The sequence below is a fragment of the Equus quagga genome, chromosome 20 (assembly GCF_021613505.1).
Source record: "Equus quagga isolate Etosha38 chromosome 20, UCLA_HA_Equagga_1.0, whole genome shotgun sequence".
NCBI classification, from domain to species: domain Eukaryota; kingdom Metazoa; phylum Chordata; class Mammalia; order Perissodactyla; family Equidae; genus Equus; species Equus quagga.
Genome location: NC_060286.1, coordinates 12,833,855 through 12,853,379, shown reverse-complemented (window position 1 = coordinate 12,853,379; position 19,525 = coordinate 12,833,855). Strand labels below are relative to the sequence as shown.

Below are 19,525 nucleotides of genomic sequence, written 5' to 3'. Positions count from 1 at the left end.
CTCTGTTCCCTTTGTCAAAAGGAATGTTAATTATTTTCAGCAGTCTAATTACGTAGCTAATGAGAGAGTGACTGAGATAACATCCCCTTTAATTACTCTTGCCTAAGTGCTGTTTGGAGCCATATTTTGAGCATGTTGCAAGGCTCAGTGCTTTCGCAGTAGATGGAGCTGTCCAGTGAGAGGCTGAGTGAGGGGCCGGGGCTGCCAGGCTTAAGGCTCTTGGTGGAAGTGCCTGGCTGCAACCAGTGCCCGGCCTGGTGAATGCCAGCCTTTCTTCTGAGCTGTTATTTAAAGGAAAGAGACAGTTTGGATTGGGTCGGGTGTCAAGCAAACAGCAACCATCAGAGCTGCCCCAGAACAACTCTCTTTCCTCATTCTTCTCCCGTGCACCTGCCCTTCAGGCTCCTCTTGGCCAATCAGAAATTACAGTAGGCATTAGCTTGCTTACTAATTTTTTGTCTCCCTCCCAGCCTGTGAGCTCCAAGGGGCCAGGAACATTGCCTTGTTCACACCTATTACAATGCCTGGCCTTCAGCGGGTTTCTCAAGAAATATTTGTTGACTGCTGGAATACGATACCCTGAGTAAACAAACTGGCCTCCACAGGACTTCTTGGAGTAGGGCTTCTGGTTGTTTAGAATTCTCTAGGGTGGCTTGGCTGTAGAAAGCTGTGAAGAGTTGGGCCCTGGGTGTCCAGGCTTGTCCTCAGGAAGACTCACTGGTGGGGCAACCAAGGGGCAGGGTCCCCATTGCTCTGAAGGCGTGGCGTGTGTGGGGATAACCTGTGGGACACCCTGAGTACCTGGCAGTAATAGGGAGAAGCTAGATAAAGAAATGCCTGGTCAGTTTGTCGGTGAGGCTGTGAGGTCACTGTCTGTCCCTTTCCGGCTGACAGGAGTCGTCTTGCTGGTCTCACGTGACAAGGATTCAAGGGCCCCTCAGCTGCTGCCTGATGGGATCTGCATAGGGGATTATTGATGGAGGGGAGGGGAGGCAGCCCTTTACTGTAACGCATGCCTGGCTCTGGGACAGCCGCCAGGCAGCTAATTAGAGAGCCCAGCAGCTGTCCAGCCTTTCAGGCAGCGAGCAGCAGCTACCGAGTGCCAGGAGGTGGGATGGGAGGGTAAGGAGAGGGGCATGGGGCCAGAGACCACCATCCAACGTAGGGGATAGCCGGTCAGGGTTTGTTTCAGAGGGGGGCACTGGGAGGGACAGGTAAGGTAGAGTGGGCTGGATGGGGAGGAGGCAGGGAAGAGAGGAGGGTGACAGGACAGGGAAGCCTCCAGGTGAGACAGAAGACAGGGTGGCAAGATGTCCTGCAGGCAGGGAAACTCAGATTCCAAGCCCTGAGTGGCGGGGTGCAGAATGGAAGGACAAGGCCAAGTGGAGTAGGGGGTCTGTCCCCTATCTCCGCCCACTTCCCCTATGCCCCAGGGCTGGGTCTCCTTGCTCCCCAGGGAGAGCTGACCAGACACAGCCTTTCCCCTAGGGGGATTTGGAATTCCAGTTTCATTTGTAGCTGAGCTGGCCACTCTTTGGTTTGGGAAGTTGCCAAATCCACTTGTGTTCAGGGCTGGTCTTACTATAGGACAAGTAAAAACAGTTGTTCTGGGTCACATGGGAAGAACAGGGGGGAGGGGGCGCTTTGAGTAGCCAGAGGGTTCCCCAGTGGGTCTTTGGGGCATCTTCTCTTTCCTTTGTGGGCATCTGGGGTGGGGGAGATTTGAGGAGTGCTAAGGAGGAGGACAGAGGGAGAGAAAAAGGGATAGTGTTTCGCCTGCCGCTTCCTGGCTCCAGTCTTAGGTTCCGGGCCATGGAGACTGCTGGGGGTGGGGGGCGGGAGTTGAGGGGAGATTTGGTTTTTATGTTCCAGTCAGAGAGGCAGAGATTCAATCATGCAAGCCCAGCTTACCCTAAATAGTTGTAGGGGAGGAGAGAGAATGATGCAGAGGGAATTTCCTGCCAGCAGCTGCTGGTTAAACCTCTTTGAGAAATGAATTCTATGTGCATGAAAACTGGATGTGCCTTTTGAGAGTGCCAGCACATTGTAGAAATAACAGAATAGGCATTGTTATTCTCTGACCTGAACCCGAGCCTGGCCCCTTGCCCACGTAGGAGCCTGCAGTGTCTCCTGCGATGCCTGGGACACTCTGTTCCTGCCCCAGCCCTCCTCATGTGATATGTCTTCTGTGTTATCAGACCCAAGGCACCCACCCCATCCACCAGTCTAGATGATGGCTCTTAGAGGTGGGAGAAAGGAGAGCGAGCACCCTCCTTTCTTTCCTGGTCTGCAGAGAAAGCCCTGGTCATTGTAAACCAATGTTTGTGATGCTTTGTGGGAGAGAGCCCTTCTATGAGGGTGCCCTAAAAATTAGGGAAGACCCCCAGACATCTTTACGTTTCGTTAATAACACTGGCTGGTACAATCACCCAAGAATTTAGCTGGACCCTTCTCCACCTTGTTTGTCCATCTTCCAAGAGAAACTCTGTGGTCTCAAGGAATTCATCTTGTGGAGGGGGAAGCAGAAACGTGGTAATTTTAAGATGAGACAACATGTTTCAATAGAAGGATCCTCAAAGTCCTGTGGGATCATCAATGATGGAATAACTGGGAGGCTGTGGGACAATGGCGTCACAAAGGAATAAGGAGGGAACAGGGTCTCGAAAGAGGAGGGGGTGTGCTGGGCTGCAGAGGAGGGCAGGCAGGGAGGACAGGCTTGAAACTGTGTGGTGGTCTCTGCTCCTTTAAACTCCCAGGAGCATCCGGCATGTTGATAGGGAGGCTGGATGGACAGACTCGGCTGTATGTTTACAAATAAGCTGCTTACAGGACGGACTAAGTAGATTAAGCTGAATGAAGGTTGCGTGCCTACAGACATGTGCCTTGAGAATGAGGTTTGGATGGGAAGCAGTTTGAAGGCATGCTATATGGCGAGGCTGGTGACTCTGGAGCCCAAGGGCCAGGGTTCAAATCAAATGTATGGATTTGACCAAATCTTTTAATGTCCTGAAACTTGGTGATTCATCTCTAAAAGGTTGGGGGGGGAGGGGGCGGCTGATAATTCCTGCCCTCCCCTGCAGGAGTCTTGGGAGAATCTTGAGAGATGATATACCAGAAAAAGTATATTTCACCCCCATAGTAGTTGCTATAAGGGCTCGTCACACCTTCATATGCTCCTAAAAGTTCTCCTTCAGGTCACATAGTCCACAAAGAAGCCTCACGCCCTCTGCTCCCTGGGACCTGCTCTAGGGAGCCAGGGAGTGTCAGAGGAGGATGAGAAGAGCTCGTGCACTTGAAGGCAGAGGCAGGACCCCTGCTATACCATCCCCTCCTCATCCAGCCTCCACCAGCTCCCTGGGGGAAGAGCCTACAGACCAGGAAGCAGGAGGTGTCCAGTGCAAGGCTGGCCCCAGGAGGGAGCCTGTTCTGACTGTTTCAGCTTCACCTACTAGGGCAGCACCTCAGCCAGCAACGGGCTCCCAGGGCTGACTGCAGTGACCGACGGGCTGTGCTGACAGGATGTGGGCTCTGGTTTCTGTTTCTTTTTGGTTTTTACTTGTGCTGTCAATGCTGCCTGCTTAGGGCTCAGGGAAGGGGAAGTGCCCTTATGTCCACGGAAGTGCGGCGGGGGGACTGAAGCCTCAGGTGCAGGGTCAGAGTGGTGCTGGGAATGAAGTGGGTGTCGGATATGTCTCGTTGAAGCCCTTTCCTCGAGATGATAGGTACGTGCCAGGGTGACCCCTGCTCACCATCAGGAAGGCTGGGAGAAGGGAGGCAGATGGCCAGGTGGGGCAGGGTTGGAGGCTCCTGTCTCTGGGGGAGCTGGGGAGGGATAGAGGCAAGGCAGAGCACAGCAGCCCACTCACTTCATACCCTCTGCCTTTCACTTTTCTTGGTGCAGAGGCCCCAGGGAGACACCCAGGGGACGTACACCCTCCCCACCCACAGCACATGTGCACACAGTGAGTTTCAGGTTCCCACCCCAGCCCTTTCACTTCTCGGCTCCTCTGCTCTCTCAAAAGTTGTCTGCTTGGGGAGCAAAGGCCTGAGTCACCCCTGCTCAGAAAGCCTGGGTGTGGGAGGAGGGAGGAAGGTGGCTGTGGGCGTCAGCATGGCGTGGCTGGCACCTCTGTGATCCATCCTGCTTGGCCATCCGTGGGGGCATCCCGCCCCCAGTCACATACTGTTCTCTGTTTCCAAGCGGCCAGTCCGTCCTTCCGTAGGGCCCTGCTGGACCTGCACTCTGTCCTCGGGCTTAGGCAGATGGTGCTGCATCCAAGGGGTTTTCAGGGAAGCTCCAGCACCTTCATATTAAAAGAAAAAATGTCGGACTCTAGATCAAATGGTCAAGTCTTGGGGATATGATTAAAAATATGTTCATGGCAAAGGGCATTATAAAGTCAGATTTATATCAGCTTGTAGTCAATTATTGATGTTAATAGGAAGGGTCTCAACAATAACAGTGATAAAATAATAAAATGAAATAAATATTAGGGTGGCGGGATTGTGGGTGGAGGGGGTTTAGCGTACATTTTGTTGGATTCCTTGTTTGCCTGTGTGTGGTTGTGCTTGACTCCAAAAATGCTAAAACGAATGTCCTTCACTATCTGCCTTCCACGAGGCCCTTGACCGCCCTTGAGAACAGATGTACCCACCACAGGGTGAAGGTGGGAGTGTAATTTGAAGCTAGATGAGAATGGAGCTGGATTCTAAAATTATATTCCCTCTCAGATTTACAAGTGCGCACCCTTTCACTCGTGGTGCAGGAAGCCCTAACCCCACGTGTGAATTGCCTGGGATCCGTCCCAGGCTCTCATCGCTGGATTAACCAGACCGAAGCAAACAGGATGACAGAGAGGAGGTGGCAGGTTCCAGGAGAGGGGCCTCGGGTGGGATGAGTGTCTGGTGCTGGGCCTGGAGCCTGGGCCCTTGTGGTATTTGCCTCAAGTCTGCCTCTCTGGTTGACCTGGTGGCTCAGAGCTGGGGGCACTTTAAGCTAATGAACGCCTCCTCTTTTATTCCCAGGGACACATGGAAGCCACACGCCCACTAGCCTTGGATCAGCTGAGCCCTGGGGCTGATGCTTGCCCACACTGCTGAGAATGGCGCTGAGAGCCAGCCAGGCACCAGGACTAAGGTTAACCTGGGACGCTCCTGGACCGTGATCCTGATGTCTGTTCTGAACCACACGCTCAAGGGTGTGTTAAGTGAGTATATTACAGGCTTCCGGGGATCATAGGCCCCTCCTGCCTCAGCAGCAAGGGCACAGGTCTGGAGGTTCCAGTTCTGAGCCTGCTTCCCCTCCGAGGGCCTGTCACAGGCTACAGTTGTAGAACAGGAGGGCAGTCTCCAGCAGTTCCAGGCCATATCATGTGCTGGAGCCATCTTGTATCTACACGGCCTCCGAAAACTGGGCCAGATCCAGATGGTCCGACATGAGTGATGTGAGACACTCAGCACATAGGAGACAGCATCTTCCCAGATTCTCTTTCTCATCTGGAGGCTCATGGATACTTTGGGCCTCGGGCTTTACTTCTGTGCAATGGGAACGATACCTCCCCTGGGATTCCAGACTCTGCCCAGAAGCCACGAGCAGTTCACATGGCCTTGGGTAGAGCTTCCAGGGCACTGGGAGGTGAGGAATGTTTGGCACCTTAGGTGACATAAAAGTGACACCAGGGGTCAAGAGGAACAAGTCCTCTGATGATTTTGCCATGTTTCAGTGGCACCTCCTCCTCAGTCCAGAGGGGCTGCATGTGGGGCCCCTCTGTGGAGTGTCGCCTGTCCTCACATGGCCTGTCTTTCCAGCCTCAGTCTCTGGCTTTTCCTTGATGATGCTTTGAAAAATGACAATTGGTTGCTTTCCTAAGCCCCGGAGGCCTGTCCAGCCTAAATGCTGTTCTGTTTGTGCAGGGCAGACAGTCCCACTGTGGAATCGGGGACCAGCAGGCAGAGAGCTCCCTGGAAGGCCGGGCAGGAAGAGCTGGTGCTTTTGACTAGACAAACTTTTAGGAGCTGCTGGGCTGGTCCACAGGAGCCCAGAGCCTTACATTCCAGGTGGGAGTTGGCAGGGAGAAAAAAGGGTAACCAGGTATTTCTCAGCTTTAGGGACATCTTGACTCTTTTGCCAGATGAGAGTGTAAAACTCAGGGCTAGAATCTACTTTTCACTCAGTCTGGACTTGCAAAATCAGTCTGCAACTGGATGGTCTTTCAGGAAGTGTGTCCTTGGGTTGATATGTAGCTGGGGCAGTGTGATCGAGCCTGGACTGTGGGAGGGGGGTGGGGGTGGAGAGATGGCCATGGAAGCCACTGTGGGAACGCAGTGACTCAGACGGGAGAGCTGTTCCCCACACAACAGAGAATTCTCCAGAGCAATCTACGTCATTAACCTTAAAACTGTTGTACCCTTGCTTCCAGTCATCCGACTTCTGGAATTATTCATTAAGAAACGGTTCATTAGAAAATAGTCCCAGAAAACAAAAGGGCCAAATTCTTTTGTTACAGGCATAAAAATATGTTTCTTGTGGTGTCATTGTAGTAGTGGAAACGGGAAATAATTTTTCTCCCTTTGGTGAGCATCTAGGTTAAGTAAATTATAGTTTTCCACTTTGTGGAATATTACGCAGCCATTATAATAATGAGAAATAGGCAATACAACAACTTGGAAAAAGGATTATGATACAATAAGTGAAAGTGTCAGGTTATAGAATAAGTACATTATGGTAACTTGTAAAATAAACACATAAGAAAAGATTGCAAGGGGGAAATGGTAAGGGCTGCTCGTTTGGTGGAATCATGAACGCCTTTCTTTCTATAATGCATGAATTTGCTTCTTTTAAAACTAAATTCAATCTGGATGAATACACAGCACACCATTAGTAGTGACTTTCTCTGAGGTGTGGGATAATGGTGACTTTTGCTTTCTAAGGCATTCCTTTCTGTAATGTTTAAATTTCAGCTGCGTACACATGTTACTTTTGTAATCAGAAAAGATAATAAAGATATTTTTAAATGCTAGAATTAAAATTTTTAAAAGGCTATGTTTTCCAAGAAAGAGGAAAAAAGAAAGGCTGAGGCAGCTAGCCGTTTATACCTGCCCTCATCAGTGTTGAAGGGCCTGCACCTGTTTGGGCCCATTCATTCATTCGTTCCACAGGTAATAGTGGGTCTTAGTGCCAGACATGGTTCTGGGCACTGGCTGTCCAGCAGTGAACAGGACAGAGCCCCTGCTCGCATGGAGCTTTCATTCTAATTGAGGGAGATCGACAACAAACAAGTAGCAAAACGTCAGAAAGTAAAAGTGCTATGAAGAAAATAGGATGATGTGAGCAGCAGGCAGGCTATTTTGGACTGGAGATCAGAGAAGGTCTCTGAGGGCTAACAGTTGAGCCAAGACCTGAATGACCACAAGGAGGCAGCCACGTGAGGTCTGGAAACAGCCTTGCAGGCAATGCACAGGATGCCAGCCTGTGGGCCCCACCCACAGGTGCCCTTTGCTGCCTGAGCCCTGGTGAACCTCTGTGCCAGGCTGACTCCATTCCCTAAGCCCACTTGCCCTCCTGCACCTGTCCGCTGGGATTTGCTTAGCATCTGAGGCCCTCTAAAATCTGCCCCCACCTGCCTCCCCGTGTGGACCGGCTGCTCCTGACACTCTGGCTGCTGCTGCTCCAGGCACAGGGCTTCTCTGGGCAGTCTGCTCACTGGTCACTGCCCTTGGCTGGCATTTCTGTGGTGGGGCTGGGCCATCTGAGATTCTGAGCAGCACTGAGGCAAGCCGGCAGTCAGAGAGGCTCTGGGTAATGTGTGTCCTGGTGAGAGGTCTTTGAATGGCACATGCCTTGAAGCCCTGAGGTGTGGCTGCCGCCATAGTCCTGTGAAGGTCAGCTGTGACCCTGGAGGACATTTGTATGGATCCTGCCAGAACTTGGCCTCTCAGAATAGGCTGAGCCTTCAGTAGCTCTGACACCCAGTTCTGAGCTTCACAGATGATCCACATAGAAGCTCACGTCCTTCTTGCTTCTTTTTGTCTCTCCATATACCATCCCAGCCTTCCAAAAGCAGACACTCAGAAAATGATAGTGACCTCAGAGGAGCCTGTAGTCAGCCTCAAGGGCAGTGCAGTGTTCAAGGCTCAGGAACCAGACTTGCTGGGTTTGAATCCCAGCTCTGCCTTTTGTAGCTGTAAGAACGTAGGCTAATTATTTAGCCTTTCTCTGCCTCAATTTCCCCATCAGTAAATGCGCTTGAGGATTATCTGAGTTAATACATGGAAAGTGCTCAGAAGAGTGCCTGATTATTGCTATTGTGATGTGGGAAGTGGAGGGAGGACCATCCCAGGGCCTTTCCTGGGCTTCCCACAGGAAGAAACAGTGGAACTCTATGGCACCTGGGCCAGCCAATGATCACAGGTCTTTCCCCCCACACCTGCTTCCCTTTTGGCCCTGAAACAAGCCCATGTTTTCCTCCCTCACTAATTTGATGACCAAGTTTGACGGTTTCAGTCCTGGCGTCTTGTACCCAGTTGTAAGGGCGCCTGTCCACCCCTCATCCATTCCACTCACCTCCAGCACAGAGCCCACAGGGGACTGGACTTAGGGTCACTGAAGCTGCCCCCCCGCTGCCTTGCCCTCAGCGGCCCCCTGGAAGGGCTGTGCATCTCAGAACTATGGTGATTTGGGTGCCTGGAGAGGGGAAGTAAATGGGGCAAAGAGGAAGGGCTGCGAGGCCTGGCTGCATGGAAGGAGAATCCCAATTTTCTAACAATGTGCTCCTCTGGACAAAAATTCCTAGAATCATTGTGTTGTGGCACCTTAGCTTCCTGGAACAACATGGGAGTTTTTGACAAAACCAAGGGCAATCATCCCCTCTGATTTTGTCTCCAGCCTTTTGGACTTTCATGGGTTCTCTTTGCCCCTTTCCACTGCTCACTCTGCTCTCTGCCACCCCAAGGAACAGCTCAGCAGGCTCTGAGAGCAGCAGGTGAGGTGCAACCTTGGAGGGGCACTGCCCGCCCTGACAAGTCACCTTGAGTTCTGCCCTTTGCCGGAACTCTGTGTTCCAGGCTCTTTTATCAACACTTCCGAGGGCTCTTGTACTTGAGTGTTGTTCCCCAAAATCCCCTTGTGAAACTGTCCACAGCTCTCCAAACTGTTTTCTCTTGTTTTCAGTAGTGCCCACTTTCTCTTCCTCTTTACTCCACTGTGCATTTTCCTTCCTGGGCTGTCCCCTCTTTGTGTCATGGTCCTCAGGATGGTTGTGTTTGTCACCAGGAGAAAGAGGCCAACGTCCAGAGAGCTGCTGGTTCTTCCTGACGCAGGCTTTCCCAGGGCTCTGATCGCAGGGCCAAGCAAGGAGGTACTGGAAGGGTCCGGGGCAAAGGGCTCAGGTTGGGGGAGGCCAGGGCAGGGATAGGGGTCTGTTGGGCCCAGCAGAGGGTGGGCGAGTCTGCCCTTGCTCAAAGTTTAAGCATGGCTCCTGTGATTATTAGAAATGGATTTGGGGAGTGGAGTTCTGGATATCCACCCAAGCCAATGCCTGCCTTTAATCTTAGCATCTGTCCCACCACAGTGTGAGCTGACCTCCCAGCTGACAACACTGTCTTGTATCCCTGTTCCCTGTCTTCATTCCCATCTCCTGGCCCCAGCCAGCACTTCCAGTTTCTCCCATTCATCTTGTGTGGACCAGGCGTGTTCTCCAGGCACAACCCCTTGGACACGGCCTGACCTTGCCTAGGTATGCTTCCCCTCCACCCACGCCTGCTCTTCCAGGTAGGGGAGATTCCAGAAATGGAATCCAGGCCTTGGGCTCACCCTATTCTCTCCCCATCCTCTCTTCTGTTCAGCAGCTAGCCCACTCTCTCACTCTGACAGCTACTCCTTTAATCTTGGTTCTGCTGATAGGGTTTGGGAGGGGTCCAGCTCTTCCAAGTCATCTGCTCGGGCTGGGGGGGGGGGGGGGGGGGGGGGGGGGGGCAAGTGGTAACTGGGGTCTCTGATTTGTTATGGACTGTGAAACCATTCTTGACTGTCCCAAGATGAGACCAAGAGGCAAGGAGAGCAGGATTTTAAAATCAGCATCAAGGTTGGGGTCTGAACTGAGAGATGAATCCACTAGTTATGTCAGGCTGCTGCAGAAGAACACGTCTGAATGGGAAGCCCACTCCCCCAGATCCTGTGGGATGGAGGTGCCAGGGGCATGAGTGCAGGTCAGGTGGACAGACCTAAGTTCAGAGGGGCCTGAGTCGGGCAGAGGCAGTAGTGGTTTCCAGGCCACCGTCTCACCCTCCTTGACCCCTCCTTGCTCCACAGTGAGTTTCCCTGGAGTCTGGGTCTGTTCTCTCCCCAGCCCCTGAACCCCAGCCTGTTGAGGGTTCAGGATAAAATGAGGGTAGGAGAAGCTGTGCCAGGAAAGCTGGCCGTTCGTTACATTGCACCCTTCTTTTCAAGCCTGGCCTCAGAGGGCTGCTTCTGAGACAACTCCCCTTTCCTTAAACCCTCCTGGGCCACACGCAGCTGGAAGCTCGCGTTGACTCTCCTCCGCTGAGGTTTGTTCTCCCGCCATCTGTATGTGCGCTTGTTGTTTTCACGGGGTTGCTTGGCTGCCGGCTTAGGGCTCTGGGTGGAGGTGAAGTCCTGACCTGCTTGGCAAGGAAGGCTGCCTGGCCACTAGTGAGGGCAGGGGCAGCACGACCCTGCCTCAGCTACGAGGCGGTGCTCAAAGCAGGAGCCACTGACCAGGAAGCCCAGCTCCATGCCAGAAATGACTGCCACCCTTTCTTGAGCGTTTGCTGTGGTCTTAGTGTGCGTCTATCAGCTCATTCATCCTCACAGTAACCCTGGGAGCTGGTCTCTCTTATTATCCTCACTCCACCTATAAGGAAACTGAAGCACAGAGAGCTCAGGTGAAGGTGCCCTGGGTCCCGTAGGTGAGGGGTATCAGCCAGGACGCAAACCCAGGCAGTCAGGATCTACACCCCCTTCACACTTGTGATCATGGTCTGTTGTCGGGGGTGGCTCAGGAGGGGAGAACCTGGGTTAATTTTACGCAATTTCAGGTTTCCTTAGGTTCACGTGTCTGACAAATTTATCGAGCATCTTCTATAGACAAGGCACAAAGATGACTAACATTCACTCAACAAATGTTTTTAAGATGAAATTTTATTTTTATAAAAGTTATGCCTACTTATTAGAAAGAGATTTTAGACTATACAGAAAAATATAAAGAAGGAAATAAAAATCACTTATGAGGTCACCATGCAAGGATGATGGTGGCTAAATGTTTTGTATATTTACATGTATACATGCCTTTACAAAATCAAAATCATGTTAAATATTGAGTTTTGAATCCTGCTTTTTTGTCTTAACATTGTATTCAACAAACAGTCATCAAGGCTGTTAGTGCCGGCCTTCAGATGAATCATGGCAAAGCTGAGTGCTGTCGTCCGAGGTGAACTGGGTGCAGAGGTGAACAGGGCAGTGGACGGCTCTGGAGCTGGAGATGTTTAGGAAAGTCTTCACAGAGGAGATGGAACTTGAAGGAGGATGATGGCCTCACGGGCCATAGGCTGGGGGTGGAAGGGCACCCCAGGTAGCAAAAACAGCGATGTAAAGATTCAGAGGACAGGATCCGAGGCAGAGGTGGGTCATGGAGGGCTTTGCCAGCCATCCCTTGGGGGCTGAGCCTTCCTCTCAGTGTTAGATGTTAAAGATCCACTCGTGGGCTGTAAGTGGGGAGAAACGTCGGATTTTCATTTTAGGAAGACTGCTGTTTCCACACACTCCTTCAGAGTGTGATGAGTGAATTGGACAGGAGCACGGCAGGGCAGGGAAGCCAGCTGGGAGACTGCTGGAGTCATCCAGGTGAGAGATGATGAGGGCTTGAGCCAGAGCATCAGGAATGAGAGAGAGGAAGGAAGAGATGGATTTGAAAGATATTTAAGGGGTAGAAAGGGCAGGAGTTAACGGCTGACTTGGTGGTTTGCTTTGGCCAATAAGATATTAGCAGGCATGACTTAACCAGAGCCTTAAAAAGTGCTGGCACGGTTGGACTCGCTCCTTCTTGTGCCTCTGCCCCTGCCCTGAGAAGAACATGCTGGGCTAGTCCACTGGGCCCAGGTGGAGGAAGAGAGGCAAGTGGAGCAGAGCCACCCCAGCCAAGCACAGGACAGAGACCCCAGATGACTCACAGTCTCATGACTGATTCCAGCCAAGATCTGCCAACCCCCACACACATAAGCTGCAATAATAAATGAGAGTTGATTTAAGCCACTGAGTTTTGGGATGGTTTGTTATGTAGCAATTGCTAAGTGATAAAGAATGCCTTTGTTCTTGAATTGAATGCCTACTGTGTGCCAGGTACTACTCTAGGCACTGGGAATGCAGTGCTGAACCTGACAGACAAGGTCCTTTACTCTCAGGGAGCTCATGTTAGAGTGATAATGTGGCAGAGGAAGCTAGAATGATGCCAGGGACTCTGGCTGCTAACTGGGTGTGTGGTGGTACCATTGATCAGGACCGGGGTCATAGAATGGAAACAGGTTTTGGAGTAAAGATAATGAGTTTGATTTAGGAAAGGAGTATGCAGTGCGTGTGGGACATTTAGATGGAGGTGTTCAGGAAGGAGTGAGATACACAGGTGTAGAACACAGGAAAAAGGTCTGGCTGTGGAGAAAGTTGTCAACATATAAAACACAAGATCATGTACCAAAGAGAGACAGTAAGTGCTGTGGATATTCAGAGGAGGAAGAAGGATTTGTGGCTGGGAGGATGAAAAAGGTTTTGTTCTGAAGGTAACCTGTAAGCTGGGTTTGTACTTGTGGAGGTGAGAGGAGAAAAGCACACGAAATACAATGGATAGGATCTGCAAAGGCCTGGAGGTAAGACAGGGAGAGCTGGACTGTACGAATAAGGCTGCCAAAGTAGACCGGAGTGAGATCATGGAGAATCTTGAATGCCAGGCTGAGGATGCTGTAGTGTTTCATGAGGAAATGGGCAGCCATTGAATGTTTTTGAGCAGGGGAGTGACATTAGGTACGCATGTCTAGGAGATGGGCAGTAGTATGCAGTGGGATGAGTTTTGAAGCAGAAATCAAGAGATATGGATTCTAGTCTCAGCTCTTCCATTCACTGGCCCTGGGGTATGGGGCAAATGTCTTCTCTCTGAGTCTCAACTGCCTTTCTTAAAAAAACAGGGGTAAAACTATCTGCCCTTCACATGAATCTTAATTCTGTAAGAACCAATGACAAAACGTGAATGAAAGCGCTTGGAAGACCACAAAGCAATGCACAAGGGTGTGTATTATTGTGACTAGGCCTCCTTTAGCTGAAAGATGAGGCTGGGATTCCCAGACAGATGGGCAGACTGCAGATGTCACCTTGTTAACCTCTGTCCCCTCTCCCACCTCAGAGAGGGGATTGACAGAGATGTCAAACCTGATGTCCACTGGCAGCTGGCAGAGCTGGGATTCATATTCTCATGCCCTGCCTTGCCGTTCTTGATGCAACCCTGAACTCTCCCACCCCACCCTTTGCGTAAAAGACATGTGTCATTTAGAGAATGCCTGCTCAGGAGAGGCCTGTGCCACAGCTGCAGAACAGAGGACTGGAAAAGAGTCGCTGCCCTCAAGGAGCAGACAGGCTAGTTGGATCAAGAGGGCATGTGCATCAAAGTAGTAAATAGAGTGGCACTGGATAAAGGGCCAAATGAGTGGTCCACATAGTCGCTGGTGGAGGGCGAGGAGAAAACAGAGAGGCTGTGGGCCAGGCCAGTCTTGAGGGAAGCAGACTGGGGCCTTGAAGAAGGGTGGGGTTTAAAAGAGAGGAGGGGAAGGGAATAAGAAGTAGAAAGGAGGACTCTCTCCTGTCAGCCCACTGGTTTCCTCTCACCTCGAAACTAAACACCAAAACCCCGCTTAATGGAGCAGTTGAAGACAAATGTGACCACAACGAGCTAGCACTTCACACCCATTAGGATGCCCATCATCAAAAAACCAGAAAATAACAAGTACTGACAAGGATGTGGAGAAACTGGAACCCTTGTGCATTGCTGGTGGGAATGTAAAATGGTACATCCGTTGTGCGAAACAGCAAGGCCCTTCCTCAGAAAATAAAAATAGAATTACCATATGATCCAGCAGTTCCATTTCTGGGTGTACACACAAAAGAATTAAAAGCAGGGACTTGAACAGATATTTGTACACCCATGTGCACAGCAGCGTTATTCACAATAGCCAAAAGGTGGAAGCAACCCATTAATGGATGAATGGATAAACAAAATGTGATAATATCTAGATAGATAGATCACAATGGACTATTATTCAGCTTTTAAAAAGTGAAGGAGATTCTGGCACATGCTACAACACGGATGAACCTTGAAGACGTTATGCTCAGTGAAATGAGCCAGTCACAAAAGGACAAATACTGTATGATTCTACTTAATGAGGTGCCTAGAGTAGTAAAATTCACAGAGACAGAAAGTAGAATGGTGGTTGGGCTGGGGACGGGGTATGGAGTTTCCGTTTGGGATACTGAAAAAGTTCTGGAGATGGATAGTGGTAATGGTTGCACAAAAATGTGAATTACTTAATCGTATACAGTCATGCCTCACTTAATGACGGGGATATGTTCTGAGAAATGCATTGTTAGGTGATTTTGTTGTGTGAACATCATAGAGTGTACTTACACAAACCTAGGTGGCTTAGCCTGCTACACACCTAGGCTGTATGGTACTCATTTTATGGGACCATCATTGTATATGCAGTCCATCGTTGACCGAAATGTCCTTATGCAGTGCAAGACTGTACTTACGAATGGTTAAAGTAGTAACTTTTACATTATGTGTATGTTAGCACCACACACATAAAAGACAAATGTGATAAGTTACTTAGGAAGATCTCCTAAGAGAGAGAAAGATGAGTGAGGAGGAACTGTTTAAGAAGAAGTTGGGGAAGAGATGCGGCTCCCAGAGGATGGGCCTGGGGAGACATGAGCCCGTAGCCTAGAAATTGGGGTGATTGGTGGGCCAGGACAGCCACCTCTTCCACTGACCACAGATGGTCCCAGTGAGTTATTACAGGGAATGTAGTAGACGCCTCCTTCCGAGTAGCATTTGAGTGGAGTTGCTCAGAGGAAGCCAGTGGGGCTGTTTGTTTTCTTCCTTTCATTTCTCCTGCCCACCTGGCTAAGGTAAGGAATATGGAATAAAGTAATGAACATGGAATAGGGTCAAGAATATGACTGGTAACCAAAGGGAAGGGTAGAGGCAGGTTAGAAATCCCCTCAGCCGGGTCACATTAGAGACGGGCTGGGCGGTGGGAAGCCACAGGAGGCGAATCCCTCCCTCCCTCACCTATCTCCTTTGTGTCCCACTCCCCACTCCCCGCAGCCGGCCCCAGTCGGTGCCATGGCTTCAGCCGAGCCCCTGACGGCGCTGTCCCGCTGGTATCTGTACGCCATCCATGGCTACTTCTGCGAGGTGATGTTCACGGCAGCCTGGGAGTTCGTGGTGAACTTGAACTGGAAGTTCCCGGGGGTCACGAGCGTGTGGGCGCTCTTCATCTACGGCACCTCCATCCTTATCGTGGAGCGCATGTACTTGCGCCTGCGGGGCCGCTGCCCGCTGCTGGTGCGCTGCCTCATCTACACGCTCTGGACCTACCTGTGGGAGTTCACCACCGGCTACATCCTGCGTCAGTTCAACGCCTGCCCCTGGGACTACTCCCAGTTCGACTTTGACTTCATGGGCCTCATCACCCTGGAGTACGCCGTGCCCTGGTTCTGCGGGGCCCTCATCGTGGAGCAGTTCGTCATCCGCAACACCCTGCGCCTCCGCTTTGACAAGGATGCAGAGCCCGGGGAGCCCGGCGGCCCCTTGGCCCTGGCCAACGGCCACGTTAAGACTGACTGAGTGGGGGGCTAGTGGGTGGGGCCCGGGGGTCTCTCATGGACCGTGTGGACAAAGATACCAAGCTGGTGGGGTTGCCCTTTCTGTACAGCACAAGCCCAGCCCCAGCCCGGCCTCGGCCCGGTAGGGCGCTCTCATCCCCGCGCACCCTCCACTGTGGGCGGGCATTGGGGCGTGGCCAGGTGTGGGGGCGTGGTCGGGTGTTGGCGGTGAGGTGTCGAGGCAGCCGAGGGACTTTGGGAAAGGTCTGAGGATCTCAGCACAGCTCAGACGCTGGCGGCGGGAGGCCTGTGGCTAAGCAGCGACTGGACTACATGGGTGACTTTGGAAGCAGCAGGCCCTGTCCTGGCTAAGGGACTCAGAGAATGGGCAGAAGACGGGAGGCAAGGCTTGAGGGGGCTTTGGGCTGCTGCAGCGGCCACCTCGCTCCCTCCCACCTTGTTTAGTTGGGCTTTGGCTGGTTCCATTAGGCAATATTCAGGTGCTTGCTTGCAACCAATACCTCCCCAGGGGCCTGCTGAGCTGCAGCTGAGACTGGGCAGCCAGGAGGCTGCTTGGCAGTAGTGTTGGTCTACAAGGGCTGGGAGGCCTTCCCTTGGCTCCACTCCCTTCCCCCAGGGCCCCATGCTGCTCCCTTGGCCTTTTGGGGGCCCCCCTGGTGCTGGATTCCCACCAACCTTGGGCTTTTGGAGGTTTTAATCCCTGTGTGTTGGGTGGCGTTTCCCCCTTTTCTCTTTTATTTTCAAGGCTTTACCACTAGCGGCCCCTTTGTCCATGTCAATCACCCCACCCACCCCCACCCCCACCCCCAGCTCCCTAGCCAACACAGCAGCTGCCGGATATAGAACCCTGAGACAGACCCCGCCTTCCTGCAGCCTTCCCTCCCTATTTCTGCTGGCCTGGTGACTGGGAACACCTCCTCACCCCTGGTCTGCTGGGTGGTGGCAATGCCCTGGTGCTCTTCTCCATGCTCCCTCCGGCAGTGGCCCAGCTGAAAATGAATGACACCCCCAACACGCAGTCAGGCCGAGATGGACCACACGGATCCGCAATGGGGACTTAGAGACAAATCAATTCCGGGTGGTAGTGGTGGTGGGAGGGGTCAAGACACCCGGCTGGTTTACTTTCAAGCCAGTCAGGGACAATCTAGCTTTCTAGGGGATGGAGGAGCAGGTATCCAGTGTTGGAGACCCATGGAGAATGAGGGAGGAGGAAAAAGAGGAGGCCTTTCAGCTTTGGGAGAGCCTTTGGAGCATCCTTAGTGCGAAGAACTCAGTTCTGGTTCTGCCATAGCCCCAGCCCTGCAGCCAAACCTCCTCAGGGCTTCCCCTTCCCCCACTCCTCCCGGCAAGGCTGACCCTTTGAGCTTGCTCCTTAAACAGTATTAACCCTGCCATGCTCATGGTCATTGTCATCTCGGTTGCTCTGCCTTCCCCCATGACAGGTCCATTGCTGGCAGTGGACAGGTGAAATTCTCACTCCAGCTCACTTCCAGCTCCAGCCCCCACTCCCGGAGAGGAGAGGTCCATCAGGATGGCAGCCTATCCCATGGTAGATGGGTTCTTCTTGACCACACTAGGACTCTTAGGTAGAAATTAGCCTCTCTTTCTATAGGTCATTAAAAAGTGATAATCCCACACCTGTGGAGAGAATCTCCTCTTCTTGCTGTGCTGCAGCTCCACCTGGGTGGTGCAGACAGCGCCAGCCAAGGGTGTGTGTTTGCCGGGGCGGGGGGGGGGGGGGGGGTGGGGGACGGGCAGAAGTGATGTCCTGGATTGGGAGAAATGCTGGGAGACTGCCTTTGTGCAGTTGACCCTGTCCAGGACAGGAAGAAGGGTGTTTTCCAGCCTCTGCGTCCTGGCCAAGGTCCTCAAATCCAAGGATGAACTACCTTCTGCAGGGGCCCGCCCTACCTTTGATTTTACTGTGGCCCCAATTCCAAGGCTTTGGGGCTTCCAGGGCTTCAGGCTTCCAGTGGAGGGGTAGACTGCTTTCCAACTACAGGTGGAGGGGATTCCAGAGGGAGAATATTGTCTGGCTTCTCTGTTCCATCCAGGTCATTGTTTCCTTGGTCCTCTCCCCTAATTTCATTTTATCTCAGTCTCCCAGACCCTAACACTCCTTCAGGGTCCCCATGTGGGCCCCTAGACCACACTGCCCATCTTTGCTCTCCCCTTCCACGATAGAATCTGGTGGTCCCCTTGTTGATGTCTCGTAGCATAAGGCCTGCATAATTCTCATCCAGAGCAAGCCCTTGGATGGCCCACCATGTCTGGCCACTCCAGTTGTTGCCCCAAGGGCTTTTCCTGGCATCATCTTCTCTCTGGGTCCTATAAACTCCCAAGTGCAGGAGGTCTCAGAGTAAACCTACCTGCCTGACAATGGGTGGACATTGTGTTTCTGCTTCATCCAAGTGCCCTGTGGCTCCTATTATCCCTAGTAGGGCACAGTGCCCCCAAGAAAGGGAGGTGATGACCTGGGGCTTGACCACAGGATCTGCAGGCTCAGAGCTCACGAGGGGTAGCCCAGACTTCAACTCTTGCTGTTTTGGGTATCTTCAGGGCCCCAATCCCTTAGTGCCCAGGGACCCAAAGTTTGGAGTAATCCCAGCCCTGCCAAGCAGTGGGGGTGCTGGCGGGGAGGGGGTGCTGGCGGGGAAGGTCTGCTTGCTGTTTATAAACCTCTGGTGTCCTGGGCCTCTCTCCACTGGACATGGCAGCATCTCTGAATTACAGATCGCCATGTGCTGCCCTGCATGGTCGAACCGCTTCTGACGTCTGCTAGGTGTCCTGTCACGTGTGCCCTGTCCCCTCTGATGCCAGTGAGTCAGGATGGCCTACGTTTATTCACAGCAATAATACCTGGGGAGTGCCCATGGAGTCCTTTTGTCTGGTCCCTCCCTCTCTGCATGGGTCTCCTGGGGAGGCAGTGCTGAGTGGGTCAGTTCCTGAGAACCTGTGTTTCTGGAGCTCTGGGCTGTGCAGACGTCATGGCAGGGGATGCAGAAAGGAGAGGCCGGCCGCCTAAGGCAGGCAGAGTATCTTCCATCCTGAGGCCACCCCAGATCTGGAGGAGCTGCAGGTCCTGGCTTTGTAAAAGGGCCTTTGAAGTGGGTGGGCCTGTCTCCCACCTCTGGCAGCTCTTCAGAAGAACACACAGCTGGTTTGTGCACCCACTGCCTGCTTTGTCTCCATCGGTCTCTTTGTCTCTTCCTTTTCACATTCGTGCACATGAAATATACTGGTGTTTGTGTGTCAGGACTGGCTCTGACCCATCTCTGTTTCTTCTATTTTGGAGCCCCTGTCCTAGGGGCTGCTGGAGGCCAGGCCCTTCACAGCCTGGCATAGCGCTGTCCTGAACCAAGAGGGCTGCTGGGTGGGTCCACCCTGTTGGGAGGGCAGGTGGCACTCCCAGCCACTCCTTTTCTGTTTTGTCTGACCTGGTAACCTGAATTCTCCACCCAGCCATCCACTCTCCACTGGTAGCAGAATGGATCCAGCCCTTACTTTGGTCCCACGCTGCCAGGCAGATGGGGAGGCCTGGGCAGTATCCAGGTTGGCTACAGGTTAGCCGCATTTGCTCATGAGATGAGCTCCTCTTGAACACGCCATGACCTGGGATGT

General features: G+C 52.3%; 1 protein-coding gene across 18 annotated transcripts in view; it reads left to right on the top strand.

The window, feature by feature from the left end:
- TMEM229B (transmembrane protein 229B) overlaps window positions 1–17,640 on the top strand; it is a 35,164-nt gene extending 17,524 nt beyond the window's left edge. For 5 of the 18 annotated variants that reach the window (XM_046647273.1, XM_046647276.1, XM_046647271.1 and 2 more), the window contains exons 2-5: window positions 5,026–5,207; window positions 9,272–9,356; window positions 9,570–9,734; window positions 15,384–17,640. In XM_046647273.1, coding sequence (XP_046503229.1) covers window positions 15,402–15,905 — 504 coding nt within the window. In that variant the 5' untranslated portion in view covers window positions 5,026–5,207; window positions 9,272–9,356; window positions 9,570–9,734; window positions 15,384–15,401 and the 3' untranslated portion in view covers window positions 15,906–17,640. Of the gene's footprint in view, window positions 1–5,025; window positions 5,208–5,913; window positions 6,058–9,271; window positions 9,357–9,569; window positions 9,735–10,447; window positions 10,546–15,383 lie in introns of all 18 variants that reach the window. The other 13 variants (XM_046647277.1, XM_046647267.1, XM_046647278.1 and 10 more) reach the window with 13 other exon arrangements.
- The last annotated feature ends 1,885 nt before the right edge of the window (window positions 17,641–19,525 follow it).